This window comes from Anoplophora glabripennis, unplaced genomic scaffold (genome assembly GCF_000390285.2).
Source record: "Anoplophora glabripennis isolate ALB-LARVAE unplaced genomic scaffold, Agla_2.0 scaffold121, whole genome shotgun sequence".
NCBI classification, from domain to species: domain Eukaryota; kingdom Metazoa; phylum Arthropoda; class Insecta; order Coleoptera; family Cerambycidae; genus Anoplophora; species Anoplophora glabripennis.
Window position 1 is genome coordinate 26708 of NW_019416338.1, and position 13149 is coordinate 39856.

The following is a 13149-nucleotide window of genomic DNA, read 5'->3' on the forward strand; positions in this document are numbered from 1 at the left end:
GTACAATATGACATAGAAGATAAATATATTTGTATACTTGGGTAGAACTGATCCAGGAAATAGCAGGGTCCTGCAAAAGGGACGAATTATGTTGTATATTGTATATAGATGACGTAGATCATCAAGAGTATCTCATAGTTAAAATTCCAAATAAGAAAACCAATATACAATAAAGTTGATGAAGAAATCCACTATATAGAATTTTTTAGAAAATGCATTGAGCTCCGATTAACTCAAAAAAGGAACAAACAATTATTTTTAAATTATCGACAATCAAAGCATATTCAAGTTATACTGTCCAAAAGTGTTGGCCAATAAAGGTTCGACATAGAATAGCTCAAAAAAGACACAGGGGATTGAATTCTTGCATAGTAGCAGAGAGCTATGAGGAAGGTTATCTGTAAAATAAAATCGAATTTCTGCACAATGGTTCCTTGTCTTCTAGTATTGCAAATTTTACTGAACAGTCGGAATACGCTGAATACTAACGGGTAGGAACTGCTTTACAATTAATAACTGCACCAATTGTACACTAGATTTTAATGTGTTTAAATAATGTTCTTTAAAGCTACAGCTACATATCGCAGCATGCACTGTATGCCGATGATACTAAGATATTTGGAAATGCACTACAAGATCATCAAACTCTACAAGATGATATTAATTCCATCGAGCACTGGTGCTATGACTGGCTCATCCCTCTGAATTTAAATACGTGTACTGTTATATATATTGGTAAAAATAATCCCAAGTCAACATATACTTTCGGTCAAGGTCAACTTATAACAACTGTCGAAAGCCAGAATGATTTGGGTGTAGTAATCAATTCCAGTCTCACTTGGTCTGAACATATTTCCACCGTCGTGAAAAAAGCCAACTNGACACAGGGGATTGAATTCTTGCATAGTAGCAGAGAGCTATGAGGAAGGTTATCTGTAAAATAAAATCGAATTTCTGCACAATGGTTCCTTGTCTTCTAGTATTGCAAATTTTACTGAACAGTCGGAATACGCTGAATACTAACGGGTAGGAACTGCTTTACAATTAATAACTGCACCAATTGTACACTAGATTTTAATGTGTTTAAATAATGTTCTTTAAAGCTACAGCTACATATCGCAGCATGCACTGTATGCCGATGATACTAAGATATTTGGAAATGCACTACAAGATCATCAAACTCTACAAGATGATATTAATTCCATCGAGCACTGGTGCTATGATTGGCTCATCCCTCTGAATTTAAATACGTGTACTGTTATATATATTGGTAAAAATAATCCCAAGTCAACATATACTTTCGGTCAAGGTCAACTTATAACAACTGTCGAAAGCCAGAATGATTTGGGTGTAGTAATCAATTCCAGTCTCACTTGGTCTGAACATATTTCCACCGTCGTGAAAAAAAGCCAATTCCGTGTCTTATCTTTTAAATAAATGTTTCCAGAGCTCAAACGATCAGGTCTTCTTAAAATTATATAAATCATATATTCGTCCGCATCTGGAATACTGCGTGAAAATATGGTCCCCTTATCTGGTAAAAGATATTAATCTGATAGAGAGCGTGCAGAGAAGATTCACAAAATGGATCCCCAAATTTAGATCTCTTCCATATCATCACCGTTTGGATAATTTGAAAATTACTTGTACTAATGTGAGACGTCTTCGTGGTGATCTTATCCAAATGTACAAGATTCTAAATAATCATTACAGTTTAACTTTTGAAGACTTATTCATCAGTTTAAATTATCGAGAGAAAACTTCAAAACGTCTTTGCGTCAAAATTTCTTCCCAAATAGAGTGTTCTACCATTGGAATAGCCTACCTTCATCTGTTGTTACTGCCCCATCGATCAACTCTTTCAAGAACAGGTTGGATGTATGGATGTCATCAGAATTTTTATAGTGAGAGCGCGCCTAGTGTATCTTCGTGTGCGGTTTATGGCCCGTTCCGCTAGTTAGTTGTGATTTGCATTGTATTCTGTTGAAATACTTATTTGTTCTTTTTCTTTTATGTTACCTATTTATTTTACTGTTACTTTAAAAGCTGTTAACTGTCATTTTGTACATTTTATTGGACTAAATAGGCTTTGCCTCTGTCCTTGCTATTATGTAATAATAATAATAATAATAATAATAATAATAATAATAAAAATAAATAAATAAATAGAAATTTTCTTATTTTTATACATATTTTTAGGAAATAACATTACTTACAGATGTGTTAACCCTAGCAACCAGCGAACAGCCTGCCACATTAACAAAAGATATTGTAAGTTGATACAAAAGATCGATAGTGCAAAAAATATTTTACTGAAACCCTTTGAATAAAATTATGAAAAGGGATAGAAAACGATCCTATTTTCCTAGTCATTTAACTTACTTTATTATTATTTTTGATTCAGATAACGTTGAATATAAGAAATCAGAAGTGAAATTTCAAATTATTTAGATTAGTTAAATCAAATCATTAATAATCGCATCGCGTTTGAATCGGAAATAAAGCGAAATGCAAAAATTTTTCTCGACTACCTAGTACTAAACAGCTTACCATTAAGAAAATTGAAAGAAGGCATTTTATAGTTAAACGTGAAATGTAAAATTAATGAGTAGTCTTTCCAGTGAATTCCCCTGAGTAAAAGTGATCGCAAATTGCTTTAGATGAAGCTGCACGCCGATTGCTTTATACACCGTTGATCCTCAAGGGAAGAAAACTGAATAACCGGATTCCACAATGACGGTCGATTAATCATATGCAACTGATGAGGGAAACGAATTTAACGTCTGCTCTCAAAAACAGAACTTCTGTTTCGTGGAATCAGGCAGTGTAAATAAAACTCATCCTAACAAATCCGCAGTAATGCCGACAATGACCTCTTTAACCCTCGTCTGCATAATAAAGGATATACTGGGGCATGTTTTCCGGAAGTGCTGACGGTATGTGTAGTAGCTATTTCCATCTGTGAGCACAATAAAGGTGAGCTGAATTTATTTTAAATTAACATGTCTATTTGCCAAAACAGGTAGGTGGATTAGAAGGGAAACACGGAAAAGGATAAACGGCTAAATCATAATTGGAAAAGAAATACGTCAAAGCTTGTGCGTCGATGTTTTGATAGTAGATATATTGAATTTTCAATGCTGAAAAAGTCATTTATTTTTTATCAGGGTACTTCGATACCTCAAAATGTGTTGAAAAGGGTGTTTATTCCTGTATTATACAATGTGTGGCCAGTCGGTAATAGTGTACGGTACTATATAGGATCATTAATTTTAAACACGTTTTTCCTTATCTTCCCTTACAATTAATGAAATTATGATAAAGTTTTTAAAACCTACTATTTTCCCCATTAAAATTTGTAGATAAACCTAGTATTATTTTTCCACAGCTAACACGATTTTCAACAAATTGCTTCAAACAGAAAATTATCTCACAGGTTGCATCAAACGTACCTTACGAAACAAAATAATTAAATTCCCGTAAAAATTATATGGATACGAAAAAGATACCAATATTTTTTTATTAAATTGACTAAAGTAACCACCTAATAATATATTTCTGTCACTGGTTTTCATTATTACGCTGGTATTAAAAATGTATTTATTTTCAAGAGTACCATACTAGGTCCGAAGACCAACGTTAAATCTGTCTCACCCTGTATAAACAATTTAACTCCTTACTGTCTAATATCTTCGTTTGATAAATCGCGTTTCCAAATATTCACGCCATTTTATATAAAGTATAATAAAACAGGGCAATTTACGTCTTCAAGGAATATAAATACGAGTGTCCTAACTGCCACTTTATGTTACTTTGTCAGGTCAGGCAAGAGCTAAACTATTATCTGTCCTGAAAAGGCACGGAAATCAAACTTTCCAGGAATTAATTCCTGTCTAGTTAAATAAATCTTTACCTACCACAGTCTCTTTAAACATATGTACAGCGGATGTTTGTTTACAAACACTCAAACTGTCACTAATTTAAACAATTGGCATGTTTATTCTGTACGTCATTAATATAGAGTGAACTATCAGCAATTTAAATCGTAAAACTAAGTAACTCTTTTCCTGAAACACAAAAATTATGGAGAAAATTATCAGTTTGCTATGAATTAGAAGCGTTTATGTGGTTATTTTTGTCCGTTGTGCTGAAATTGTTGTTACATGGTTCACGCTTATGATAGTATGAACTAGTGGACACGGCAATTTACGGGGAATGTGGCCAAAATGCGTCTACGGCATCGCATTTATACGCCAAATGTATCTTTAATTGGGTTCAGTATCATCCTGTGGGAGTTTCTAGAATGAGTCAGAAATAATGGTATCTATAATTTAAAGAACATTATGGAGACCACTCATGATAAATCTTGAATTTAGAGCATAAAAATCAGTTAGTACATTCAACGGGTTTAAGGCGCAATTGGATTCTGAGGCGACATACCAAGAAGGAAAACTCTTTAAGATCAATTTTGGTGATAGATTAAGCCTTGTTTACTCGTAATATAATTAAAAATTCCCACAACAGACGTATTTGTAGACAATCTATATGATGTAAGAAGATCCATTTTAAACTTAGAAATTAAATGCGTTCGTGTAATATCCAATGGCGCCGAAATTCAGAAGTTATCAGTAATTCTGTTTCCTAGGAACTTGGGAGTATCTACGTAAATAGAATATGTATCCAATTCCATTTCGTGATATTATCTTCCTCGATTACCCTCAACTCCATCCTTCCATCTTGCCTAAGGTCTTTCTCGTTTCTTCTTTCCTCCTAGGTTACATTCTAGTGTCTTCCTTGGTATTCTGTTGTTTTCTTTCTAGTAACACATCCTAATCAACTGACCATCACTCCTACAATGGTCCTTTATGTAACTCCATCAGCTCGTTATTGCATTTTCCTGGACTTGCTTGCCGCCGTATGTTTTTCTAAGTATTTTCCTTTCCCATACCAATATTAATTACCTGCTCTACTGTTCTAAGAACCCAAATCTCACGACAAAATACTGCTATTAGCCGAAACACGGTTTTGCATTTTTTTTAATTTGAACCTTCTTAACATACAATTTCACGGTTCACAAACTTCTTCAATACATGCAGACTACGATTTCCGATTCTCCATTGTATTTCCTTCATATTTGTAGTTTTCTACCAAATATGACATATTCAAAAGCATATGTGTTTCCTCCCTCGTTCGTTATTCGTTTTATTTCAGTCGTTATCTGTTCATCATATATTTTCCTCTTCATTTATTTGTAAACCCATTACTAATACCTCTTCTTCCAATTTTAAAATGGTTTCTTTTAGCTCAATTATGTTTCTTGTAAGTACAGCCACATGTGGTTCTATTGGTCGCGCTTGCGATACAATAAAGCTATATTTAAGTTCACCTTTCTAACTACATATTGTAGCACACAGCTAAATAAAGATAAAGGGTTTTATTGCCTTAGTCCTTCGTTAGCTTCAAATATCTTGCTTACTTCACTTTTTATCTTGCTCCATAACCGGTTTCGTGAAGTAATTAAGTAAAAAAATTTCAACAGAAGAAAGCAATATAAAATAGAGTAACGGTAATGTGGAACAAGGAAATGAAACATGGTATGGAAAGGAGTGTTAATTTATGAAAGGTTATGAGGTTCCTCCTTTCTTTATGGAAGTCAGTTTCACAAAACAGGGACTACTTGGAACAATAATTATGCCTGCCACCCTCAGTCCACACAATTTCTGAGGTCTAGTTATATGTCTGCTCAAGCTACCGGTCAGAGACGGACAGTCTTGAGCCCTCAGTGGTAGCTCTTGGTGATCTAGGTCCTCTAGCTCTCATAGTTCACGTAGCTTATACTACCCAGATTTTGTCCACTATGCGATGAAGATCCTAAGGGATACAAGCTCTTAAATCTTCCTTACACAAGCCCTCCAAGTAGTCCACGTATAAAATCGATATTCTAGAGCTTTCATACATGAATTCTAAGGAGATCATACCCACGTAAACTTGTTGCTCGAGTTCAGTATTGCAAGGCGGTGATGAAGCAACAATACTCTTGTGTCTTTTTATCTCTTACATACTCAAGAGTGCCCAACACAAGTGCCCAAGTGAAAAAAAAAGGTGAAGTCGAAAACCTCCCATAAACAATAAAGCACAAAAAAAAACTACAGCATATTGCAGTGTAAGTGCGTCTTTATATACAAAAACAGAGCGTGGATCATTATCCCAAAGACAAGCAATCTTGTCATCAATGGAGGAAGAGCAACAGCATCGAAGTTGCAGGAGAAAATGAAGAACCGTCACTCAATCCGATAGAAGTATGGAGATGCATGGTCACCTTTATACGCGAAGGAATAATTCAACCAATCATAATCCACGACTGGTCTACAAGATTTAATTGTCGTTGTTTCTTTAATTACTCTCGTCACGCATAATTTGAATTCGGATTTTTTGCACTTAGTATATTGTAAACCCTTGTTGTACATATTGCGTATAAGCTGATGTATAGATAAATTCCCTAAAAACGAAACCCGTGAGGGGTATACATTTTTATTCGAGGGTAAACGTATTCCACGTGCCAGCTTTGAAATTCTCGGGAGTATTCCCTTTTGTACGTCCGCATAAGTAAGCCGTGTAGCTGCGTAATAAAAATTTGTTTCTATCAAAGGAATTCGAACACAACGGCTGTAAACAAAGCTATGAGATTACATCGGCATGTCATGCCATGTATTCCCACCTCTTCTGCGGGGTGATGTGGAATTCGACAAAAAGTACCAGCCCTTAAATATTCAATGAAGCGAAAAAAAGAGGAAAATTTAATGACATTGTGAAACAACGCAAAGTAATATTATAAAGGTGTTATAAATTTGACCTTTTAAGACCATAGTAAATTTAAACACATTTCCAGACTCTTTGCACAGCTATGGACAATAAAAGTATCCCTTAAATACAGTGTGGCCTCTGAAAAACCAGGATATCCCTTCATAATTTTTGGATTCTCTTATTATTATGGTGGTCTTCTAATAATTAGAATTGTACTTATTGAACCAGTCAATGTTCAGCTATGATTTTTTAAAGCAATTTTGAGAATAGCTAGTTGTAATTTTTTACAAGGGATTTTTAAGAAAAATACTTTTTTAAATCTGGCTACGCAGCCTTTTTCATCAATGAGTAATATTTACAGATTATTTTTTTTATACAGGCCTGAAGTATTTTTGTGTTTTAGTTTGAAAATCTGCAAAACATTGAAAATGTCTGAAGATCATCCAAATGGTAATATTATTTTGAAAAGTATTTTCTATAACGATGAACCAAATATTTCAAATTTTTACATATTTATTACAAGTTTTAGAAAGAGTTTTGAAATTAACTTTTAAAGCAAGATTATATTGTTATTATATCACTAATTTGCGAATCTTTCAATTTTAGCCATTTCCAATGCCTTCTAGATTAGAATACTTAAAATTATGATCTGCGTCATAAATGAATAAAATATGGTATATACAGGTATCCCGAAATTCATGCAACAAAATTTGGTCACAGATTCTTAAGACAAATTTAGGGGATCCGTATTTTTTATTTTTGCCAAGTAGCCCCCTCTTTCGGAGTTACAACCCCTTGAAGTCCGCCCCTAAGAATAATCGTTTTTTTTATATCTCAGAACCCTGTTGTACGAGAATCACTAAATTTGGTACACATGGGTTTTATGACATGTGGAATCTGATGGTGCTACGTTTTTTGGCGGGGAACCCCATTAAGACAATTTTTCGTGGGCCCCCTTGTCTTTGGAGCCAAAAAAATTTGGTCGCATATTTAAATTTCTTAAAAATTGTCAGTCCACTAGAAAGCCATTAAATTTAGAAACTTTTTGTCTCTTTATACTTTTTTCGTAAAACGCAATGTTTTCGAGAAAAATGTTAAAATGTGATCGAATGCATATCGTGACTGGCCATTTTCCTCAAAAACATTGCGTTTTACGAAACAAATTTCAAGAGACAAAAAAGTTTCTAAATTCAATGGCTTTCTAGCTAACTAATAATTTTAAAAAAAATCTAATTTGCGACCAAATTTTTCTTGTTCCAAAGACAAGGGGGGGCCTCAAGGGAGTTTCTCGCCAAAAAGCGTAGCACTGTGAGTTTCCACATGTCATAAAACCCCTGTGTACCAAATTTAATGATTCTTGTACAACATAGTTTTGAGATATAAAAAAGACTTCTTAGGGGCAGATTTCAGGGGGCTGTAACTCCAAAAGAGGGGGCCAGTTGGCAAAAAAAATACGGGTCCTCTAAATTTGTCTTAAGAATCTATGACCAAATTTTGTTACATGAATTTGATGCAAAATCGCTGCACAAAATAATTATTGTAGCATTGTAAATTATGAGGAACGTGCGTTGAAATTTTTTAACCTTAAGGGATAGGAGGGTGTTTTATGCGCAATTATTTGTCCAGCATTTTAGAAAATTTAAGCAGACTTAAGACTTTTCCATAGTCGTTTTTGGTTTAAGTGTTGACGTTGAAAAATTTAACTTAAACTATAGGAATCATAATATTTGATTACTGATTACTGATTTGTTTATTATATAATATAACTTCGTGTGATGTGTCATCGTGCTAATCGAATTACAAATTTCTCATTTAAAATATCATCTTTAATAACTACTGTGATTAATGAATTCCTTGCGTTTTGTCCCTTGATGATTAATTGGACTTCTAAAAATATTCCCGTAACGGCCTTTTATCTCAAAAAAGGAATAGATAAATATTTGGAGGAACTAAAACTGTTTCAGAAATTTGATGGATGATGAAAGCGCTTGTGAAAATCCATTCTGAAATTGAATAAACTTTTTGTATACTTAAATATAAGCACCTAGTTCCAATCTTTAAAAACATTAAGTAATAGTAAGTTTATATAAAACCCAATCATTTAAAGAGTAGTTTCATTAGACTTCTTATAGAACAGGTAGTTTTATTGCCTCGTAACTTAAGTTAATGCGTAGAAGAAATATTTAAAACTATCTGATTGTCTATGCAACCTATTATCTATTTATCTATTATTTATTTTCTAAAGCTTTCAGTAAATTATGTTTCCCTTTAAGCACGTTTTGCATTTGTACGTACATCCTCCTTGAAAAGATATAATAGATTTTTTTGTAGAATTGAATTTTGGTTTGCCTCCATATCACATATCACATCATCAGTTTAACAGAACAATTAGGTACTTATGTGTAGTTTGTATATCCTGGAAAGGATATTATCATATTATAACAAGAAGTCTGCATGAGACTAAGAATAGTAGGACGAGTAGTAGGAATAGTAGTAGTATCCAAGATACATATTGGATAGTTAAAATATTTACAATAAGGTCTCTTTCGATGTTGCTCCTATTATTAAAAAAAAATTGTCAAAAACATTGAATACATTTACTGTTACCACTGGAATTTTGATATTTCGATATTTTGTACAAAAACTTACAAAATCTGTCGTTTGAATGACATCCATTCTGGAAGTTGGTGCATTAGAATGATCTAAACACCATTCAACTTTCCAATACATTTTCATCAAATTATGCTATTTAATGACTTTGTAATAAATATTTTATATTTATGCTGGGTGTACAAACTTGTAATGGATTGTTCTAATGTTAAGTAGAACGTGTTAATAATAAGCACAGCTGTTGAAACTGCAAAACGGTGGGTAAAATTAATAATTGTTTGAGAACCTCTGGCACTGTAGATAGCGCGCCGTGCGCTTTTTTTTCTGAGTAAATGGATAAATTGCTAGTTCAAATTTAGGTTATCATGAGTGTCTTTTATTTTTTTTAGTTGTAGGCACAACTATTACTGAACAATTGTTTAAGAGAAGTTTTTTATGGATATTTAACAGATTTCTGATAAATCTGAATACATTCCACACCTATTATGTACAGCAATTTATATAAACATTTGTAAATAGGCTATGAATGGAGTCAGTGGTTACAAAAATGTTTCTCGGCATTATTTACTCCTCGAATCTCCTCCTCATATTTGTAAATATTTTCTATACCTGACCTTTTATATATATTTTTTAATGTTCGTCTGTTTGTTTTAAACTATATCCCTGCATATAATTAAACTTAAAATGTACTAATAAACCCTTATATTTGTTTAGAACATTGATGGATTAGTTCCTATGAGATTTTTTATTGAAACATTTTTTTTAAATTAAAAGTACACGTAATTTCTTAATCTAAATAAAATCGAATACGTATTTAGTTTAACATTTTTTGTAATGTGGATCAGTGGAATTACTAATGATTGATGAGACTATATTTCAGAATATATTCGAAAGTTGTGCAAAAAATGCTATTAATACTACGGTAATACCATGAAAACTAAAGAATACTACGACTTACCCTGTATTTCCAAGCATGTAAGTACATAACTAGATCTTGTGGCTTGGGGTCCCTGTAACGAACCTTGCATTCGTAACAGTGTTTATCGACTGTCATTTTGTCCGGATTAAAACTAAAGTCGGGTGCCTCGTGACCCGTCTGTGTCGCCACCGTTACTTTCGCGTCTACGCCGCTGCGGGAGTTCAACGAGGGCAGCGCCAGGGGGTTGGTGGAGGATTCGCAGGCTAGTGAAGATGTATTGTCGCAGGTTTCATCGCAGGGCGACGGTTCTCTGGATACTGGATCGGCGTCGTCGTCACCCAAGACACGGTCTGGAAAAGAATGTATTAAATATTAATAAAATTAAGAAATCAATGATAAACGTAAAAAATAATAATAAGTAACGCTAAATAGTTGTTCGTGCAAAAAGAACTTGATGTATATTTTATCACAGAAACCAGAGCAAGTTTAATTCCAAAAAAAATGCCGTCATTCCAAAAAAAAGTTCTCTAGTCAAATTAATGGCGTTCCACGGTTTCTGATAGAGAGAGCGATATGACTCTCGAAATGTCAATGTCAAACGGTCAACGTGAAAACCAGCCGGAAATTGTTGAATTGGAAATAAACGAAAATCTAGATATTTTTAAGTGGACTTGTTGTATAAGGAAAAAACATGAATCTCAGAAAATCAAACAACCCTATAAATACACCCGAAGGCACATAACCGGTAAGGTATATAAGCAGAACAGAGACAGATTCGAGAATTTCAGGATATTTTCGATCCCTCTGACGAAATTCAACATGACAAGATCCGCACAACCGCCAAACTATGCGTTCATACGTTAACTCAGGGCGACTGTAATACACTGACCAAGGTACAGTTCCTGGCCTCCGTTAATGACAATTCATTATCAAATTGTTGCATGATAGTCCGGTCATTAACCACTTGTATTAATATATACTCTATTATTATTGTCGATCAATAATTATCTATCTTACAAGCTCAGGCTACACATCTGGTTCCTTATCAGAATTCAAATCAAACCAGAGTCTAAACTTCCCTGCAGTTCTGTCATCTGCGGCCAGTTTATGTGATTAATATTCTCCTACTAACAGTGGAAGAACACATAAACATTAAAAGTAATAAGTCACGGATTTCGAAGTGTGGCGAAAAAGGCTAAAATACCAAAAGTGTCAGTAACAGAAGCAACCACTCCAGAGATGTCTAAGCATCATAAAAGAGCCTATCTAGCTTTATTAAAGCTCAAAATTAGACGCTAGATCAAAATCGATCGACTTACGAGAAGCTTTCCGTTGTTATTGCCAGAGGCCAGAGACACCTATCCTCGTTGAGGAGTCGGTGGTTGCAGGTGAAATAGAAATGAGAGAATATTGAAATTTGGCAAAAAAACCACTTGCAGCGTAAAAGATACTGGCTTAATTAACCATACTCATCGGAAGCATTAAAAGATTAATAAAAATAACAGAAGGATGGCTAGCTGGGCATTTCAGTTTAAGAAAACATATAAGTAGTATTAGACTGGTAGAAGAAAATACGTAAGTTGAAATGTAGATTTGCCAGAAGACCGTGTGTAGCTCTAGTAAGAATGTGCTATCTACTGTTGAGAAGAGAAATACCAAAACTGCGGAGCGCAATTAGAAGGTTAAAGCTAGATGTTGTATGTAACAACAATACCTTTTTCACTTTCTTGACTACTGTAATTACTTAAATAATAAAATTGTCATACTGTTACCTTTAGGCACAAGAGGTCCAACTAAAGAATCATCTAAATCTCCCTTCCTGGTGTTGAACATAGACAGCTCGCTATCTCCATCCATTCCCAACCAGTTCTCGGCGTTGTGGATATGGATCAAATCTCTTACAAGTTCTTCATCGGTCTTCCCACCCAGATCACCACCTTTTCCTTTCAAAGGTCCAAACACTTCGTGATTATATAGAGGATCATTAACTACTGGATAACCTAAAACATCAAACATAAAATTAACGCATGTGATATGTTTGTTCCCTCAGTGTTATTACCTAAGTATTGTAGATGCACCCGTATCTGATGCATCCTCCCTGTTTTCGGCTTACATAGTACAATGCTAGATTTACCGTTATAACCTAATTTTTGGAAGAATGTGATGCAATCCTTGCCCTTTGGTGAAACTTTGCAAACTCCTATTTTGTAACTCACGACTTCGATAGGTTCTTTGCATTCGATCATTTCACTACAAAAAATGACATACTTAAGAGTACACCTAAAAATTACAGCCAAATAACCATTAACCATTAACTTTATAGGAGATTAACTCCCCGAACAGACACCCATTTTGACCAACAGATATACATAGAAGACATTAAGGGCCCCATATTCTTTAAATAGTGTTTTCCGCAAAGACAAATAATTTCAAACATTTAACTGAATAATCTAAAGCTTATCAAATAATAGGAATGTTATGTCATGCCACCTGAGTATTTTCAAAGACGCCGCAGTAAAACGAATAAACAGATGCAAAAAACGATCAAACCATCAAGGTTTTAGGTACTGAAATCTACGAAAATACTAACTTTTTTATATATAATTCCACATGTAAATATTCTTATAACATTTACTTGCTTAGTCCTACATATAAAATTGTTTACTTTTATTTATAAGTACGTGAAAATAATTCTTAAAATGTGGGGTTAGAATAACAGCAAACGCATGTTTTACAAACGCTTTTTTTTAGTTATTATTTTATTTGAGTAAATTTAAATGGTAACAATGAATAAACAAAACATCAAGGATTTTATT

At 33.8% G+C, this 13149-nt stretch overlaps 1 protein-coding gene across 2 annotated transcripts in view; it reads right to left on the reverse strand.

Moving 5' to 3' along the window:
* Nucleotides 1-13149, reverse strand: part of LOC108910158 (RNA pseudouridylate synthase domain-containing protein 2) — a 656998-nt gene that overhangs the window by 6454 nt on the left and 637395 nt on the right. For both annotated transcript variants that reach the window (XM_023454151.1, XM_023454150.1), the window contains exons 8-10: nt 12393-12583; nt 12106-12333; nt 10373-10683 (exon numbers count right to left, since the gene is read on the reverse strand). In XM_023454151.1, the coding sequence (XP_023309919.1) occupies nt 10373-10683; nt 12106-12333; nt 12393-12583 (730 nt within the window). The remainder of the gene's footprint in view (nt 1-10372; nt 10684-12105; nt 12334-12392; nt 12584-13149) is intronic.